The sequence below is a fragment of the Chinchilla lanigera genome, unplaced genomic scaffold (assembly GCF_000276665.1).
Source record: "Chinchilla lanigera isolate Chin_1 unplaced genomic scaffold, ChiLan1.0 scaffold00011, whole genome shotgun sequence".
Classification (NCBI taxonomy): domain Eukaryota; kingdom Metazoa; phylum Chordata; class Mammalia; order Rodentia; family Chinchillidae; genus Chinchilla; species Chinchilla lanigera.
In genome coordinates, this window is record NW_004955412.1 from 5240475 (window position 1) to 5255826 (window position 15352).

General features: G+C 35.0%; 1 protein-coding gene across 1 annotated transcript in view; it reads right to left on the minus strand.

Annotated features, from left to right (window-relative positions):
• The window catches only part of Angptl5 (angiopoietin-like 5), an 18599-nt gene extending 4207 nt beyond the window's left edge, over positions 1 to 14392 (minus strand). The window contains exons 1-7 of the mRNA XM_005377966.2: positions 14264 to 14392; positions 12366 to 12510; positions 10584 to 10687; positions 9680 to 9773; positions 7300 to 7400; positions 5599 to 5719; positions 3436 to 3621 (exon numbers count right to left, since the gene is read on the minus strand). Coding sequence (XP_005378023.1) covers positions 3436 to 3621; positions 5599 to 5719; positions 7300 to 7400; positions 9680 to 9773; positions 10584 to 10687; positions 12366 to 12510; positions 14264 to 14359 — 847 coding nt within the window. The 5' untranslated portion in view covers positions 14360 to 14392. The remainder of the gene's footprint in view (positions 1 to 3435; positions 3622 to 5598; positions 5720 to 7299; positions 7401 to 9679; positions 9774 to 10583; positions 10688 to 12365; positions 12511 to 14263) is intronic.
• Positions 14393 to 15352: the final 960 nt, after the last annotated feature.

Consider the following 15352-nt stretch of genomic DNA (forward strand, 5'->3'; position numbering starts at 1 on the left):
AAAAAAAAAAAAAAAAAAGACCAGGTCTTGCTATGACCATTCATCTGTTGACAGACACATACACTGATTCCAAGATCTAGCTATTATGAGTTGTGCTGCTATAAACATGAGTATGTATCGCTGTCTAATTCTTTCAGGAATATACCTACCTAGAAGAAGAAGAGCTGGGTTGGAGAAATTTCTAGTTTTCAGTTTTAGAGGAATCGTGATACTGATTTCCATAGTGGTTGAACAAGTTTACCTTCCCACCAACAACGTAAAATGGTTCCTTTTTCTCCACAGCCTTGTCATCATTTGTTATTATTTGATTTCCTAATTATATCTATTCTTTCTGGAATAAAATAGAATCTCTGTATTATTTTAATTTGCATTTCTCTAATGCCCAGAGATGTTGAATATCTTTCATGTATTTATTAACCATCTGTGCTTCTACTGAAAGGGGGGTGTCTATGTATTTTATTTCTTTTCATATTCTAGATGTTAGCCCTCTGTCCAAGGAGTAGCTGGCAAAAGATTTTTGGGATTCTATAGGTTGTCTCTTCACTGTGTTGGTTGTTTCCTTTGCTGTACAGAAGCTTTTTAATTTGATATGATTATATGGGTTGATTCTGGAGCATCTGGCATTCTATTCAGAAAGTCCTTGACTAAGTATGTCTTCAAGAGTTTTACCTATTTTGTTATCTAGCAGATTGTTTCTGTTTTAATATTTAGATCTTTGATCCGTTTTTATTTTAGTACATGGTAAGATATGGGTCTATATTCTATCTTACACATGTGGGTAGCCAGTTATCCCAGCACCATCTGTTCAAGATATATATTTCCTCCTGTATAAGTGTTTGGCCCCTTCATCAAAGATTAATTTGTTGAATGTGCCTGGGGTTGTGCATCTTCTGTTCTGTTCCACTGATCCACATGTGTTTCTGTGCCAGTACTACGGTGTTTCTATCACTGTAGCTTTGTAATATCACTTCAAATCCAGGATTGTGATGCCTCCTGTGTTGCTTTTATTACATAGGACTGCTTCCGCTGCTCTGGGTCTTTTGGGTTTCCATATGAATTTTAGGATTATTTTTTCTAGTTCTGTGAGGGATGCTGTTGGTATTTTTATAGGGATTGTATTAAACCTACATATCAGTTTTGGAAGTATGGCCATTTCAACAATATTGGTTTGGCCTGCCCAGGAACAGGGGTATCTTTCCATTCAGACATCCACTTGAAGCTCTTTCAGAGTATAGTAGTTTTCATTATGCAGGTCTTTCACTTCCCTGGTCAGGTCAGTTCCTAAGTATTCCATGTTTATTGATGTTATTGAGAATGATATTGTTTTCCTACTTTATCAGTGAGTTCATTACTGGTGTATGAAATGCTATTGATTTTGTGTGTTGACTTTATGTCCTGCTATAATACTGGCTTCAGTTGCTACTTCTAGGAGCTTTTCGGTGGCATTTTTTGGGTCTTCTATGTAGAGGATGGTGTCATCTGCAAATAATAATTTGAATTCCTCTTTTCCTACACATATATCTCTTCTATTTCTTTCTCTTCAATGTTGCTCTGACTAATGTTTCAAGTACTACACTGCTATATTGAATAGGAGTGGTCAGGTATGGTGGTGCACACCTATAATCCAGCACCTGGGATGCTGAGGCAGGAGGATCACTACAAGGTCCAGTCTGAATGACATAGCAAGTCCATATCTTAAAAACAAAACCAAACAAATGAATAGGAGTTATAATAGTGGACATGCTGGTCTTGTTCCTAAATTTAGAGGAAAAACTTTTAGCTCTTTCCTCAGGGTTTTTATCATGAACAGATGAACAACTCATTTTTTAAATGCTTAAGTCTATTTCTTAAAAAAAAAAACTATTAATATTCTTTCACCATATTTACTGTGAAAGTGGGGTCAGTGAACAGGACACTATATTCTCTGACAACCCCGAGAAACTCCTCTCAACTTTTATCATCAGGAATATTTGTACTTTTTATGGAACAGCTGTGCTGCTCAGATAGTTAAGTTTATGCTTCTATTTTTTGTTCCAAGTGCAAAGCCAAACTTGTGGCCCATCTCTACCACACAGCTGATCTTTTCTCTGTTCCTGTCCTTCCATTCTGCAGACACCTTTTTCTTCCACTGTTCTGACATCCTGTGATCAACACTTGCAAGCTATCTAACAACCTTGGGAAAATACAGAACAACAGCATGTCAAAATCTGAAAGTTCCATAATATAAAAACTCACTTGTACATTTTACTTTCTAAGTAGATCATATTCATCTTTCAAAGAACCTCCACAAAAAAGTACTCAGCATATTCTACATTTAGATGGATTTTTACACTTTTAGATATGAAACACTGAAAACTCTATGTTGTAACTCTTTAAAAGTTTCCCTATATTTCTAGCTCTGCATTTCAGACTTTCACCTGATATTCTAAGAATGAGCCCCTTAGACGTCACAGATTCCAGTCATACCAGACAGTTCTCCATGCCCTGTAATTTTCCTCCCTCTAGCCCATTACTCAAACTGCTGCATTTGCCAACGTTCACTTGCCAAGAGCAAGTCTTGTTCCAAGGCCAGGCCCCTGGTTATCCCCAGAAAGTGTGCCACCATATCCACTCTCCCCATCAGATAGTGCAGGAGTAAGTAACTTTCGAAATTTCCCCAGCTTTCACATGAACTCCTTGTTGAAAATTACCCTTTCGTGAAATTTCCTGGATGCCATCAGTTGGAATCATTCTCAGCCTCTCTTCAACCCTTAAAATTTTATCAGTATTCTTTGTCTCGAGTTTATTCATCTTACTCACCACATTGTGATCAGTCAAATAGCTGGAAACCTACAACATTCATTTTTGGATTATAACACTGAACATACATAATGAATAAACACCACAAGTTCCTACAGCAGAGGTGACTGCAGTGTTTCTTAACTAAAATGCTTTAAAATTTCTAGGAAACTAAATTCATTTGAAAATGAGTTGATACACCAACATAGAATGAAGAGAACACTAAGTTCATCATTTTTATCAACTTTGATTATTCTCTGGCTCAGTGTAATGAGGTAAAAGTACAGAGCAAGTCACTTCATCTGTCAGGTTTCTGCACTGGTAAAAAGGAAAGAACAGCAATCATCTCTAACAGTCTATGACTTCTAAGTGTCAGTTTCTTTGAACATGAATTGGGAATAATACCTCCCAGCCTACCCCACTGGGCCTCCATCTAAAAGATCAACCGTGATTATATATGGGAAATGTTTTAAAGAATATGAAGTATAGGACTTCAAATCATTAGATAATGCAACGTTCACAACAGAGTATCAAGTTCTCTCACTCCTGATCCAGGAATGAGTCACACATCAAATAAAATGCATTCTTTTAATTTCACCTAATACTGAGTCACTGATACATCAATCTTCTGAATAATTCAAAGAACAAGAAACTTACCAGCATTTCCTGAATACCGTCCTAAGTGCAGTTTAAAAAATCTTGTTTCATCCTCTAGCCAAAAATTATCATATGAAGCATAAGCAAATGTGTTGTCTTCTGATTCCAAAGCCACATACAGCATAAAACTGACATTTTTCTGATTTACTATATAAAAAATCTTTTTTAGTCCTAGCCAAAATTCTCCTGTAAAAAAATTGCTTTGTTTTAGTATATTGCAAAACACAGTAGAACAACCCTTTATTCTTTAAAGTTTGGTATTATTCAGTGTTTCAACAACTCTGAGATGACTCACATAAAGAATTATAAGGACTGGTTGGCCTAGTTCAAATTATTAGTGTTTATCTAATTAAAAACAACTTCCTACTTCTACTTCACCAGATTGAAGAAAATTAGACTGTTTCATTTTATCTCCCCAAATGAAGTTCATAAGTTTATTTAAAGACTAAATAATAAGTCAAGTTTTACCTTAAGGCATGTCAGCAGAAATTTGTTGGTATATTATAGTAGGCAACAAAATCACGTGCACCAGTAAATGCAGGAGGTTCACTCCTAAAAGAAGTATGTCCTGAAAATGCCCATTGAAACTGTTTTCCCGGAAAATACTTCCTGAACAAGTATTTCTTTGATGTAATGCAGCTTATCAATTCCCTATGATTGGAAGTAGAATGTAGCAACACCAGCCTATCTCAGGTTTAGAGTCAATATTTCCAAGATGATTTTAAATCCAAGATAAGTGAAAGAACTTCCGAATTCAGATGGCACAATTTTTGCAAGCATATCCTACCCAATGGCTTTCTACTTCCCTCAGTCCATGGCATAGCCTAAAGGAGCATAGCCTCTGGGATATATGCTTCTACTTGAATTATGAAATTACCAAAGGACCTACGAATCTAGTCAAAACAAACTTCAAAGAGTTAGGGAATAATGGGACTGCATTCAAACTCTTAAAACTAAAACTAAGATATCAAGTCCTTTTTCCAGGGCTTACCAGGGCAATTTAGCTACCACCCAGTTAGAATTGAAAACGTATCCAGAATAAACACAAGAAGAAAACGGGCCGAGTAAGATGGACCCCTTGGGGTCTGTTTAGTCTCAAGCAGCCTGTGACTCTTGCCCTTAAGTCCCTGTCATCTTTTCCCTTGACTCTAGCCCTATATTTAAGACTTAACAGTACATTTTTCTTAATCCTCAAATTATTTTTTAAATGTTCAAGTAAAAGGCAATCTCAGTTTGCATCAAGAATATCTACCTAAAGACTTTATTAATCAAAACTCATATCATCACTCCATAGAAATAAACATAAAGTAAGGAAGATGACAATTCTAAGCTATGTCAATCTATGACTACTTAATTCAAAAGGAAACACTCAGTGGGAAATCAGAGACATGTTGAGAAAGACAAGTATTTAACTGCATTCTATAGCATGGCTCTTTTCTGGCTATAAGCCAAACCCCTTTTAAAACCATTGGCACGCATAGGGTTTATACCACCAGGATTAACACTTCCATTTACTGAATGAATCCTTGAATGACATTATTATGAGATGCTAAACATTTTAAATGACAATGATAGCAACATTTAAAATAGCACATAAATTATCAAAGTCACCTGCAGAAGTTCCAACTAATGTAAAAGTCTGCAAGGTTCAGAAATACCAATGTTGGTGCATGCTTTTAATCTCAGCACTCAGGAGGCTGAGGCAGGAGCATCACCATGAGTTTGAGGCCAGCCTGGGCTACATAAGAGAGTTCAAGGCGAGCCTGCACTACATAGTGAGACTCTGTCTCAAACCCTCTCCCCAACAAAAAAGAAATATCGATGTCCTGCTTACTAGCAAAAATCATTCTCCTGGGGTTTATAATTTTGAAATCTGAACATAGTGACATTTATTAATATTTTTGTAAGGCACTATGCTCATTTGAATTTGAAGAGTACTCAATTTGGAATTTTCTCTCAAATCACATTTCAACAGATATCTTTTAAAAATTTTTAGATATCAACTGAGGATCTTTTTAAAATCTGACATATGAAGACAGCATATTTTAAGTCATATTTTGATAGTCACATGGACTTGCTATTTTTACAATCAATGCAGAAAATCTATACACATAATATCAAAGTGGGAGGAAAAAAGTAGAGAAGAAATACATAAAAGTTGACCTAAAAGGTCACCAAATCCATCCAGATAATCACACCACAACCTCTGGAAATCAATCATCCCATCCATCCTTTTCTGTATCACGGTCCATCCACCTCCTCTGTAATCCATGTCGCACATCACCTAAACACGCCCAGAAAATACCAGAATAATACACCATTAACTTCGTTATTTGATATTATAAAACTGATGCTTCATCTAGAAGCCCAGAGAAAGATAAGATACTTTTCACTGAAAATTTCAATACATTTGTATGCCATTAATGTATTCAGATTTTTTTAACTCTAGAAAAATACTATTATAAAACAAACTTATAATAAAATTAATTGCAGTCCTTGTACCAGTCACTTTTTAAGCTATTTGCTTTCTTACTATAACTTTTTAAGCTTATCTTCTTATTCTTCAACTCTATAAATATTTTTCAGGTTAGTAATAATGGTACTGATCTGGTGTGGCAGAGTGATGTGCATTATTACTCTACAAATTAACTTTTTCTTCCCATTAAAATGCTCAGTATTTTAAGTGTTAAATGTGCCTGTATGTCTGGCTTGGTCACTCTAATCTCCCACAAACCGGCTTGTGTTCAGACCAGCACTTCCAGACAGAAAATCACCCTCCAATCCCACGCAGCAGGTGCTCACAGACGCACCTAAGCGGGCAGCTGCAGGAGACCCATAAAAGTGACAGAGAAAAAGTGACAGGGACAAAAGCAGAGCAACTCTCTCCATCAGGAACTTCCCACACAGAGACAGGGAAAAGTGGTGTGGAGGAGGTGAGGGAACCAGCATCTTCCCACGGAAGAGGCAATTATGCACCCCACACTCTACAGAATTAGAAGCCTTCCTCACCACAGCTGTTCAGATCCAGTTCTGAATATGTAGGCAAAGTAATTTAGGTAATTTTAAAATTATTTCCCACCTAATTGCCAATTTTTGGTATCTTGTCAACAGATTACAAAAAGTAATAGTAGTAACTCTAAGGAGATACTGGTAGTATGCACTTTAAAAAAAACATTGTACAATAAAGACTATCAATAAAGAATCATACAACACATAAATTTTCCTATGTAAAGAAAAAGTGTGCCCAGAAAAGACACATGTATGTATACACACATATATCCTATCAATATGCATTATCTCTAATAAAAGTTTCCTTTAGAAATCAAAGCATAGAACTACTAAGGACAGACATAGGATGATCTCATTTTATTCAGATTAAGAATAGATTATCTTATCAATCTGCCTTGTATGACCGTAAAATATTTTTTATTTATTAATTTCTTATATAATCACATAGAATCCTTTTTCATTAAAAGAAAGTATAATCAAAAATAGGAAGGGTAATCAAATGTATTTTAGTGGGATCCAAGGAAAAGAACACCATTTTTTCTAACCTCCATAGGTTAATTAAAGCAGAGATTTATGCTGCATGATTCTGCCTACTGTAAGGATAATATAAGACCGTGTGCTGAACAGATTTACTTTGAAAATTGTAACCATGGAAACTCAAGTAGAAAAGTGAAAGATGGGATGTTCTTCTCTGTTTCATCATTTGGGCCTTAGAATTACAGAAAACCACAATTTTAAAACTGGAGCTTCTACCAATTTATTTCAGATATTTCAAGGAAAACATTTCAAAAAATTAATATGTTAAATATTAATATTGAATTTTATCTTATTCTATACAATAAAGAAAAACTTTACCTCAAATGGGTAATTAGAGCCTTCTGGATAGATTATATATAAACCACTTGGTGTCTTGGTAACAGAGCCAATGGTATCTTTAATATCAGTGCAATCTAAACCTAGAAAAGTAAAATTATTTAGGATACCTTCAGTTTTGCATTTCAGACAGTCGTTACTGTAGAGAATTGATAGTGCTTTTTGAAATTATTAGTATAATCTCCATTAATGATATAATGGTCTTAACTTCTTAGAAATGATACATGGTCACAATTTTAGAAAATATATAGAAGAACTGAGGTTAAAAAATTTAGGCTGTAAGCTGGGTGTGGTGGCGCATGCCTGTAATCCCAGTACTTGGGAGGCTGAGGCAGGAGGATCGTTGCAAGTTCAAGACCAGCCTGGGCTACAAAGTGAGCTCAAGGCCAGCCTGAACTGAGACCCTGTCTCAAAAAGACAAAAAATGAAATAAAATTAAAAATTTAGGCTGCAATAAACATTCACCCACAACATCATAGTTAATGATTAATGTTCTACTGTATATATGTATCTTATTTGGGATCAACACTGACTTAATATACTATGCATTCTCTTTTCCAATAACTAAGATTCTTTCAGGAATCCAGGTTCCTCTTAGAGGGCGTAAGGGAAATCTCTACGAATGGAGAGGAGGAAACTCAAAAGTAAGTAAGTTAACAACTGTCAACACACCCTTGACTACTGTATTCCAAACTTGGAAACTGATGTATATTGGACAACGCTGTTACCCACAGGCAAACGATGGAAATGGAGAAGCCACCGTCTTTACCAAGAAGTTCAGCTTGAGATCAACACCATCTTTACAAAAGTCAGAGCTGCAGTCCACATAATGACCCTCTCCAAACCACTCAGCTCCCCGGGAATTGTACACATGCATGTGTGGATATGGACACTGGGTTTTTACTAGGAATATTATATTTTATTGAAAATACTGCAGTTGCAACTTTTATAAACGTAAAAAATCCAGCTCTTAAAAGCATCAGTTGCTCAGATGCCTGGTTTAGAGGACCGGTTCTACTCCTCACCAGCCAAGAGGCATTAACTAACCAAAGCCTTATTTTCTTCATAAAATATCAAAATAATAATACTATATTATAGTGTCATCCTGACAATTTACATACCTAGATATTATATAAAGCCCTTAGCACAGGGCCTGCCATACATTAATACACAGAAATGTCTCTCTAAAAAGTTAACTATAAAGAAGTGTTTCTTTTCCCTTTATTCCCAGGAGATGTAGATTTGCTGCCTAGGTTCTGAATTGTTAAGATATGTTCTTATAATAACTTTACACTCAAAGGTATGATAGAAGTTCATGCTGAAGAAATGATCTAGGCTGAAGTATCTGCTTTGTCATTACCATCCGAATAAGTATAAACAGATTATTTAGATTTTTTGGGCTTTACATTCCTTATCTGATGGTAATCATCATCACAGCAAGTCTTGATATTGCTCTTAGTATGCATCAAGCAACAGTTTAAGGACTTTTTTACATATTTACTGATTTTCCCCTTCAAACTGACCACCTGAGACAGATACTACAAGTTTACTGATGAGGGAACACATCAAAGAAACAGCAGGTCAGAGGTTTGAGGCCAGATAGTTGGGAGTTCATGTTCTGAACTACCACGGGACATTACCTTCTGAGAGACACTTGCAGGAAATAAATGCTACAATCAAATAACTTAAAGTAACAAGTGAAAGTGCCTATCTTCACCTCGAACACAGGAGGGTCTCAGGCATTGTCTATTATCTTCCCTTTCTAGGAAAAAAATAAAGAGCACATACCAGGCCCTCAGTGAAATTTACTTGCTGAGAACTTTGTGGTGGGAATTCATTCTGTAGGTTTACAGAGTCCCTTTCTTACAAGACCAAGCCATAGGAATTAATATGCTGCATTTCAGTACAAAAAAGTACTAACTTTCTATTTATTTCTACCTTAAATGTCTTTTTCTTTTCAAATGTTATATCCCAGTTTGAAACCTTTCAAACCAGTCAAAAATATTTTTACAGGTGGGAGGAATTCTGAAACTTACTTTTCTTCTGTCTGAAAAGTAATTATTAATAACATGGCAAAAGCAGACGTCCAGCGTAAAGCTGCCTACAACTTCGCTATTTTCAACAGACTCAGGATGTCCTTGTGCAGGCATGATTTTCAAATGGTTCAAAAAGTTTTCTGGTTTAGGAAAGTGCACATTGTCCGTGGTGTAATTTACTTAATGGCAGGTATTAGCCTTCCAGTCTTGTTAGAGAACAGTGAGCTGCCTTTTATAAACAAAACGTTTAAATATACTAAGCTGTCCAGGAAAATTTTAAGCGATAAAACACAAAATGAAAAAAACTGAAGTATCAGCACTCTCACCATGCGACTGCACTGTTCTGTGAGGAAAAGGGTCCAGCTGCTTCCTAAAGACTTCTGTAGTCAAAAGGAGAACTCGATTCATGAGCTCATTCACCTAAACACACATGCGCACACACATTTAAGTGAACTTATGTTTGAACAAACCTCCTCCAACTAAATTATATATACACCACCTCTAAGCCTCTTATAAATACAGCTCTGAAGTGCTGCCCTTTTCTCTAAGCTGAACCCTTACTGCTTTAACAAAACATTCGAAGTGTAACTAAGTAACAGTCATCACATCCGGCAGTGTCTACCTCCTGATACTGATTCCGTCTGCCCACCTCTGTGTGATGCAGATTTTCCTCTCCTTTCTGGTCCTCTCCCTTTGATCTTCTTGGAGTCGTCATTCTCTACACTAGCTGTCAATGGGATCATACTATTTCCTCGGGTGAACCCTTGATTGACTATTTCGTGTGCCACAGTTTAACCCCTGGTTATTTCTTTAGTTCTTCAGCTTTCCTTGTACATCGTGAACCTCACCAGCTGATCCAACCCACACCAAGAATTCCCTCAAAATAGAATGCCCTCCTCCCTACCCAATCCTTGGGACTTCTAATGCACTTATTGATCTCTCATGACTCAGCTTGCCAGCTCTCTTTCTCTTTTGCGTCATTCTAACAGCATCCACTATTTTTTTTACCTTTTTCTGCTCCACTAAACTGTATCTCTTGAATGGCCACTGTTTTGATCACTGTCTGTTTGTTGGAGGCTTACTGCGGTACCTCTTACATATTGTGGTACCTTTCACATAGCAGGCACTAAATAGATGTCTGAACGTGACTGTATTAAAAAAAAAAAATAGTGCCTTCAGCTAGCAGTTAATATACACATGCAATAACAACACAGTACTAAAAGTCCATACCTGATTGGATAAATAATCCAGGGATGCTTGTTGCTCATCCATCATATTTCTTAATAGTTTTTTGGTACTTCGTGTGTAGGAAACGATAGAATTTTGCAGATTTCCTTAACCATAATAAAAATAGCTGCTAAATATTACATTGTTATAGAAAACAATTACAGTGAAAATGAATTTCACATGATTTTGGATAAGTATGTAAACAAAATATATCAGTTTATCTGAATACTCAGAACTGTATATTTTAGTCAGTATATATTGTGTTTAACTCAGGATTAACTAAAAAAAAAATTTAATGAAACAATACTTTCTAATAACACAGATTGCCCAAAATAATTAATCTTCTCTAATTAAGGGACAACATTCTGAATATTGATTGTCACTCTATGAAATGAGACATACAGAGGCAAGAGATTCATTATAAATTACCATATAAGATATTAAAAGAGAACAGTTAATTAACTTGCATACCAGTTAGGTTCACTTTAAACAAAAACCTTTGGTTTTCTTTAATTTTTTCTAATACTATATTTTATATAATTAATCTGCCAACACACATACACACCCATAATAATTCTTAGTCAACATTTTTGCTTGGTTGATTTCTGACTGAACTTCAGTATACATTTTTCTTTTAAAAAATCTTTATAGAAAATATTCGATATCCCTTTTGGAAAAGTTGCAGAAACAGTACAAATGACTTTTTCCTTATGGCATTTGAAACTATGTTGTCAAACTGTCCCACCACCCCTCATTTTTCTTACACTAAATACGTTCTTAACACGATCATCAAAGTTAGAAAATAAATGTTGACTACCTGTATTCCCAGACCCTACTCAAGCTTTACACATGATATCAATGATGTCTTCTGTGACAAAATGATTTGAACATCATTGCATATTTTATCCTTTAGAATTATTTTATTTCTGAGTTTATTCCACCTACGAGTAGGATTAATTAATAATGTCTGATATTTTGTATCCTATCTCACTCAGATTCATCTCTTTTAATTTCTGTCTCTCACTCTCTATCAACTTTTTCCTGGATGAAGACATCTCTCCCACTGGTACTAAAGCTGCATTCATTGGTTTGAGAAGTCGGAGCCCCTTGGTTATACACACTATTAGCTCCGTTAAAGGAAGCGTTTCACACTTCCGGATTGACCTAGAAGTGCTGATCCTACGCGGCCTGGATCAAACCATCAGCTGCACCTTTCTGATCCTGCGTCTTCCTCCTGTCCCCATGCGCTGCAGCACATCTACACACAGCAGGTCATTAATGCTACCGCTCTGCTTTGACTAAACAGCTTTTTGAATTGACAGTAAAACTTCTCATATCACACTTCACTACATAAATCGGCTATGAATTGTATTATACTAATGCATTTGTTATTAGAGTACTAAATGCCAATGTACTAATGTTTGATAGTCTCTCCTCCATCACCACCCCCTAAAAAAAAAAAAAAAAAAAAAAAACAGGTAAGGTTTCCCAAAGGTCAGAAGAAAAGAAAAAAATGCCCTCAGTAAATTAATATACTATACAATTAGAGCCCTCTGATTTGCCCCTTCCCTCTGGTCAGGTGATGCCACAGGGCTATTTGGAAGAAGGATTCATTCATTTACCAAATTTTACTAAGCCCTACTGTGTGTCGAGCATACAAAGCCTCTGACCTCAGGTGATAAGGACGGATATAAAATGACCCGGATGAAAGCTGTGTTTTTTTATGTCTACCTTAGTAACAAGAAGCTGTATCCCTTGGTAATTGTGTTCATTTTCAATACTTACTGCACAGTGAATGTCTTTCTTCTCGTGTAACTGTAGTTTTAACATCGCAGGACTCTTCACAGTCTTCCTTATAAACAGTGTCACTACTCTGACTTTCATCTTTTGCATCAGTTACATCTTCCACACTATTAACTACTGGAGAACTCTTTACATTAAAACAATGAAAACAAGAAGAAGGTCTGAAATATGTGGATCTAACACATAATAAATAAAACTATAAAAAAAAATTAGAGTTCCAGACATACCATGAGGATAATCCTTAGAAAAAATATAATTAACTGATTAATTCAAACTTCCAGGGGCCGGGGATATAGCTCAACGGCACAAGTGCCTGCCTGGCAAGCACAAGGTCCTGATTTTGATTCCCGATACCAAAAAAATTTTTTTAAATTTTTTAAAAAATTCAAACTTCCATAAGCAAACCTTATGGATAAATTTTAGATAGGAATAATAAGTGTATGTTAATTCAATACTTTCATCATCCTTTTTTCTTCTCAACTTCCAAAATAATATATTTAGGGTTTATTTCCATTACTGTGACTCTACTGCCTTGACTTTAACTTCTGCAAATCTGTATATGTAACGCAGGGCTGAGTCTTTCCTCTTCTAAGCATCTTGCAGTTTGAATTTCCTTGAGAAGGGACTAAGAAATGTTCCTGAGACACCTACATTTCTAGCCAAATGGACTTTCCGCAACCATCTATTGTTAAATTGTAAGGGAAAAAATTGTAGTGGCAAACCCATAGCTTTTGTGTAAGATAACACAAGTAAGGGTTTGAAAGGTCAAGTGCTCATCAATTTGAAAGTAATCAAAAAATTAATAATAAAATTAAAAATATGGAATTTTGCTTTGCAAAATCTATAACATATATCATTAAAAGGCCAATTCTTTTTTTTTTTTTCCTCTGGTACTGGGAATCAAACTCACAACCTCATGCTTGCCAGGCAGGCGCTGTGCCACTGAGCTAAATCCCCAGCCCCTTAAAAGGCCAATTCTAATTATCATTCCAAAAGTATCTGCAATTATCAGTGTGCTATTGGTTTCTTCAATATTAAAGCATTCTTTGGTAGAAGTTATATAAATTTAATATCTATTTTAATAAAATAATAACAAGTTTTGTCCTGCTTCATCTGGATATTGAGAGAAAATTATAGAAGCAACTATGTTATAAAGATGTTATATCCCCAAAATGATGTTTACATTTTATTACACAGTTCTATTTTAATCTTCTTTCACTTTCTACTTCTGTGATGACTGACATACTGGATGTTTTCAAAATTCTAGCTTATATATATCCTTTTTTCTAGAAGGTTCTTAAATTTTAGCACATACTTTAAAAAATTCAATCATTAATATTTCTGAGATTTTTTTAAAGAATTTGTTCTTGTTTCAATCACGGAACACTGGGATATGGTTTTGATACAACGGTAAAAACAGTTCATGAAACTTGAAAATTATAAACCAGCATTAAAATATGTGAGGCTTCAAATCTCCAGCTGCTCACAGCATTGCATACACCACATTGGCTATCACTCTCATACTGTTTTAGATTTCTTAATTAAACATTCACAAGACCATACCTGAAATACAAAACTTCATAGAAAAACTTTTTTTACAACAGCAAAGTAATTTTTTTATTCAAGTTAATCAGAAAGTTGTGAACTAGTTTTTAAACTAAGCCTGAAATTTTTCAAAAATTTTTATGAGAATTTTTAAAGTCAACCGTTTATAGTTTAAGTTTATAAATAGTAACATTTAAGCAGTCTCAACATTTCAAAATATTTTAACTGTTGCAAGCATTATATTTGATAGTATAATTAATATTTTCAAACTTCTAATATGTATCTTGAAAGCTAATCCAACTTTCCTAGCAAAAATAAATTACGAAAATTCTTACCATAGAATGATGTACACAATTACCTTGTACAGATTCTCCACAAATAAAAACACATACATTTAAAAACAAGAGAGAGGCTTGGGATGAATACATCATATTTCTCTTTAATAAACGAAAACACTTCTTCAAATATCAGTCAGCTCTCTGTGGAAAAAACTACAGGGCAAAGAGTCTTCAGTAAAAATTTGCTGGAAGGCTTACAACAAAAATGGAAGCCAATACTTAATAGTTTCCATGCCCTCCTTTGAAACACCACCCTCCCTAAGAAAAATAAGGTACCTTCTGGAAAGCCTGGCATTTTAAGTCATACAAATTCTTTTTATCATTTCATGCCAACATCATAAATCCATACTTTTGCTAGAGAGGCAGTAGACAGACAAAGCATAATTACAAATTCATCTTCTTCTTACGGGTCAAATTTTTTTACCTTCAGAAAAATGCCTTTGGAAAGGTACACCTCGGTAACTATGAAATGGTTTGCACAGAAACAGTAAGGAAGAAGAACTAATAACTGGAGTGGGAAGAGCATTACATTGGAACTATTTTGAAGTGTTAAGTAGAAATTTGTTCAATATAATATCCAGAACAGATAATTCAGACTTCATATGTACCTTTATATGAATTGTTATCATTAATGATCATACTAACCACAGAAATGTCAAATTTATAGAACATTGTGTGTTTTGCAGCTCTATTCTTAAAAATTGTGAACATAATGAAAATGTTATTGAAAATGACCATTCTCTGAAGTGGATATCTCAGTGCCTGGGATGAATCTTCAAATTTTCCATTACACTGGCTCCCTCTCTTCATTCTAGAAACACGCCTAAGACTCTAGCAATGTCAAATTAAAAGGCAAAATGAAACTTTCTTAAGGCTTGCTTCTGATTCAAAGCCTGATAATTTCAAGGCAAAGACCATAGTTTTTATGGCAGTAGCATAGTGACTGACACACAATAGATACAAATATGCACCTAACAAAGAAATATCTTAAACTAATAATCTCTTTTCTGGCTTTACCTTCTCCCTGCTACTTAAACACAAGTATTCTTTTTTTAAAAAAAAAAAAATTTATTTTAAAGAATAAAA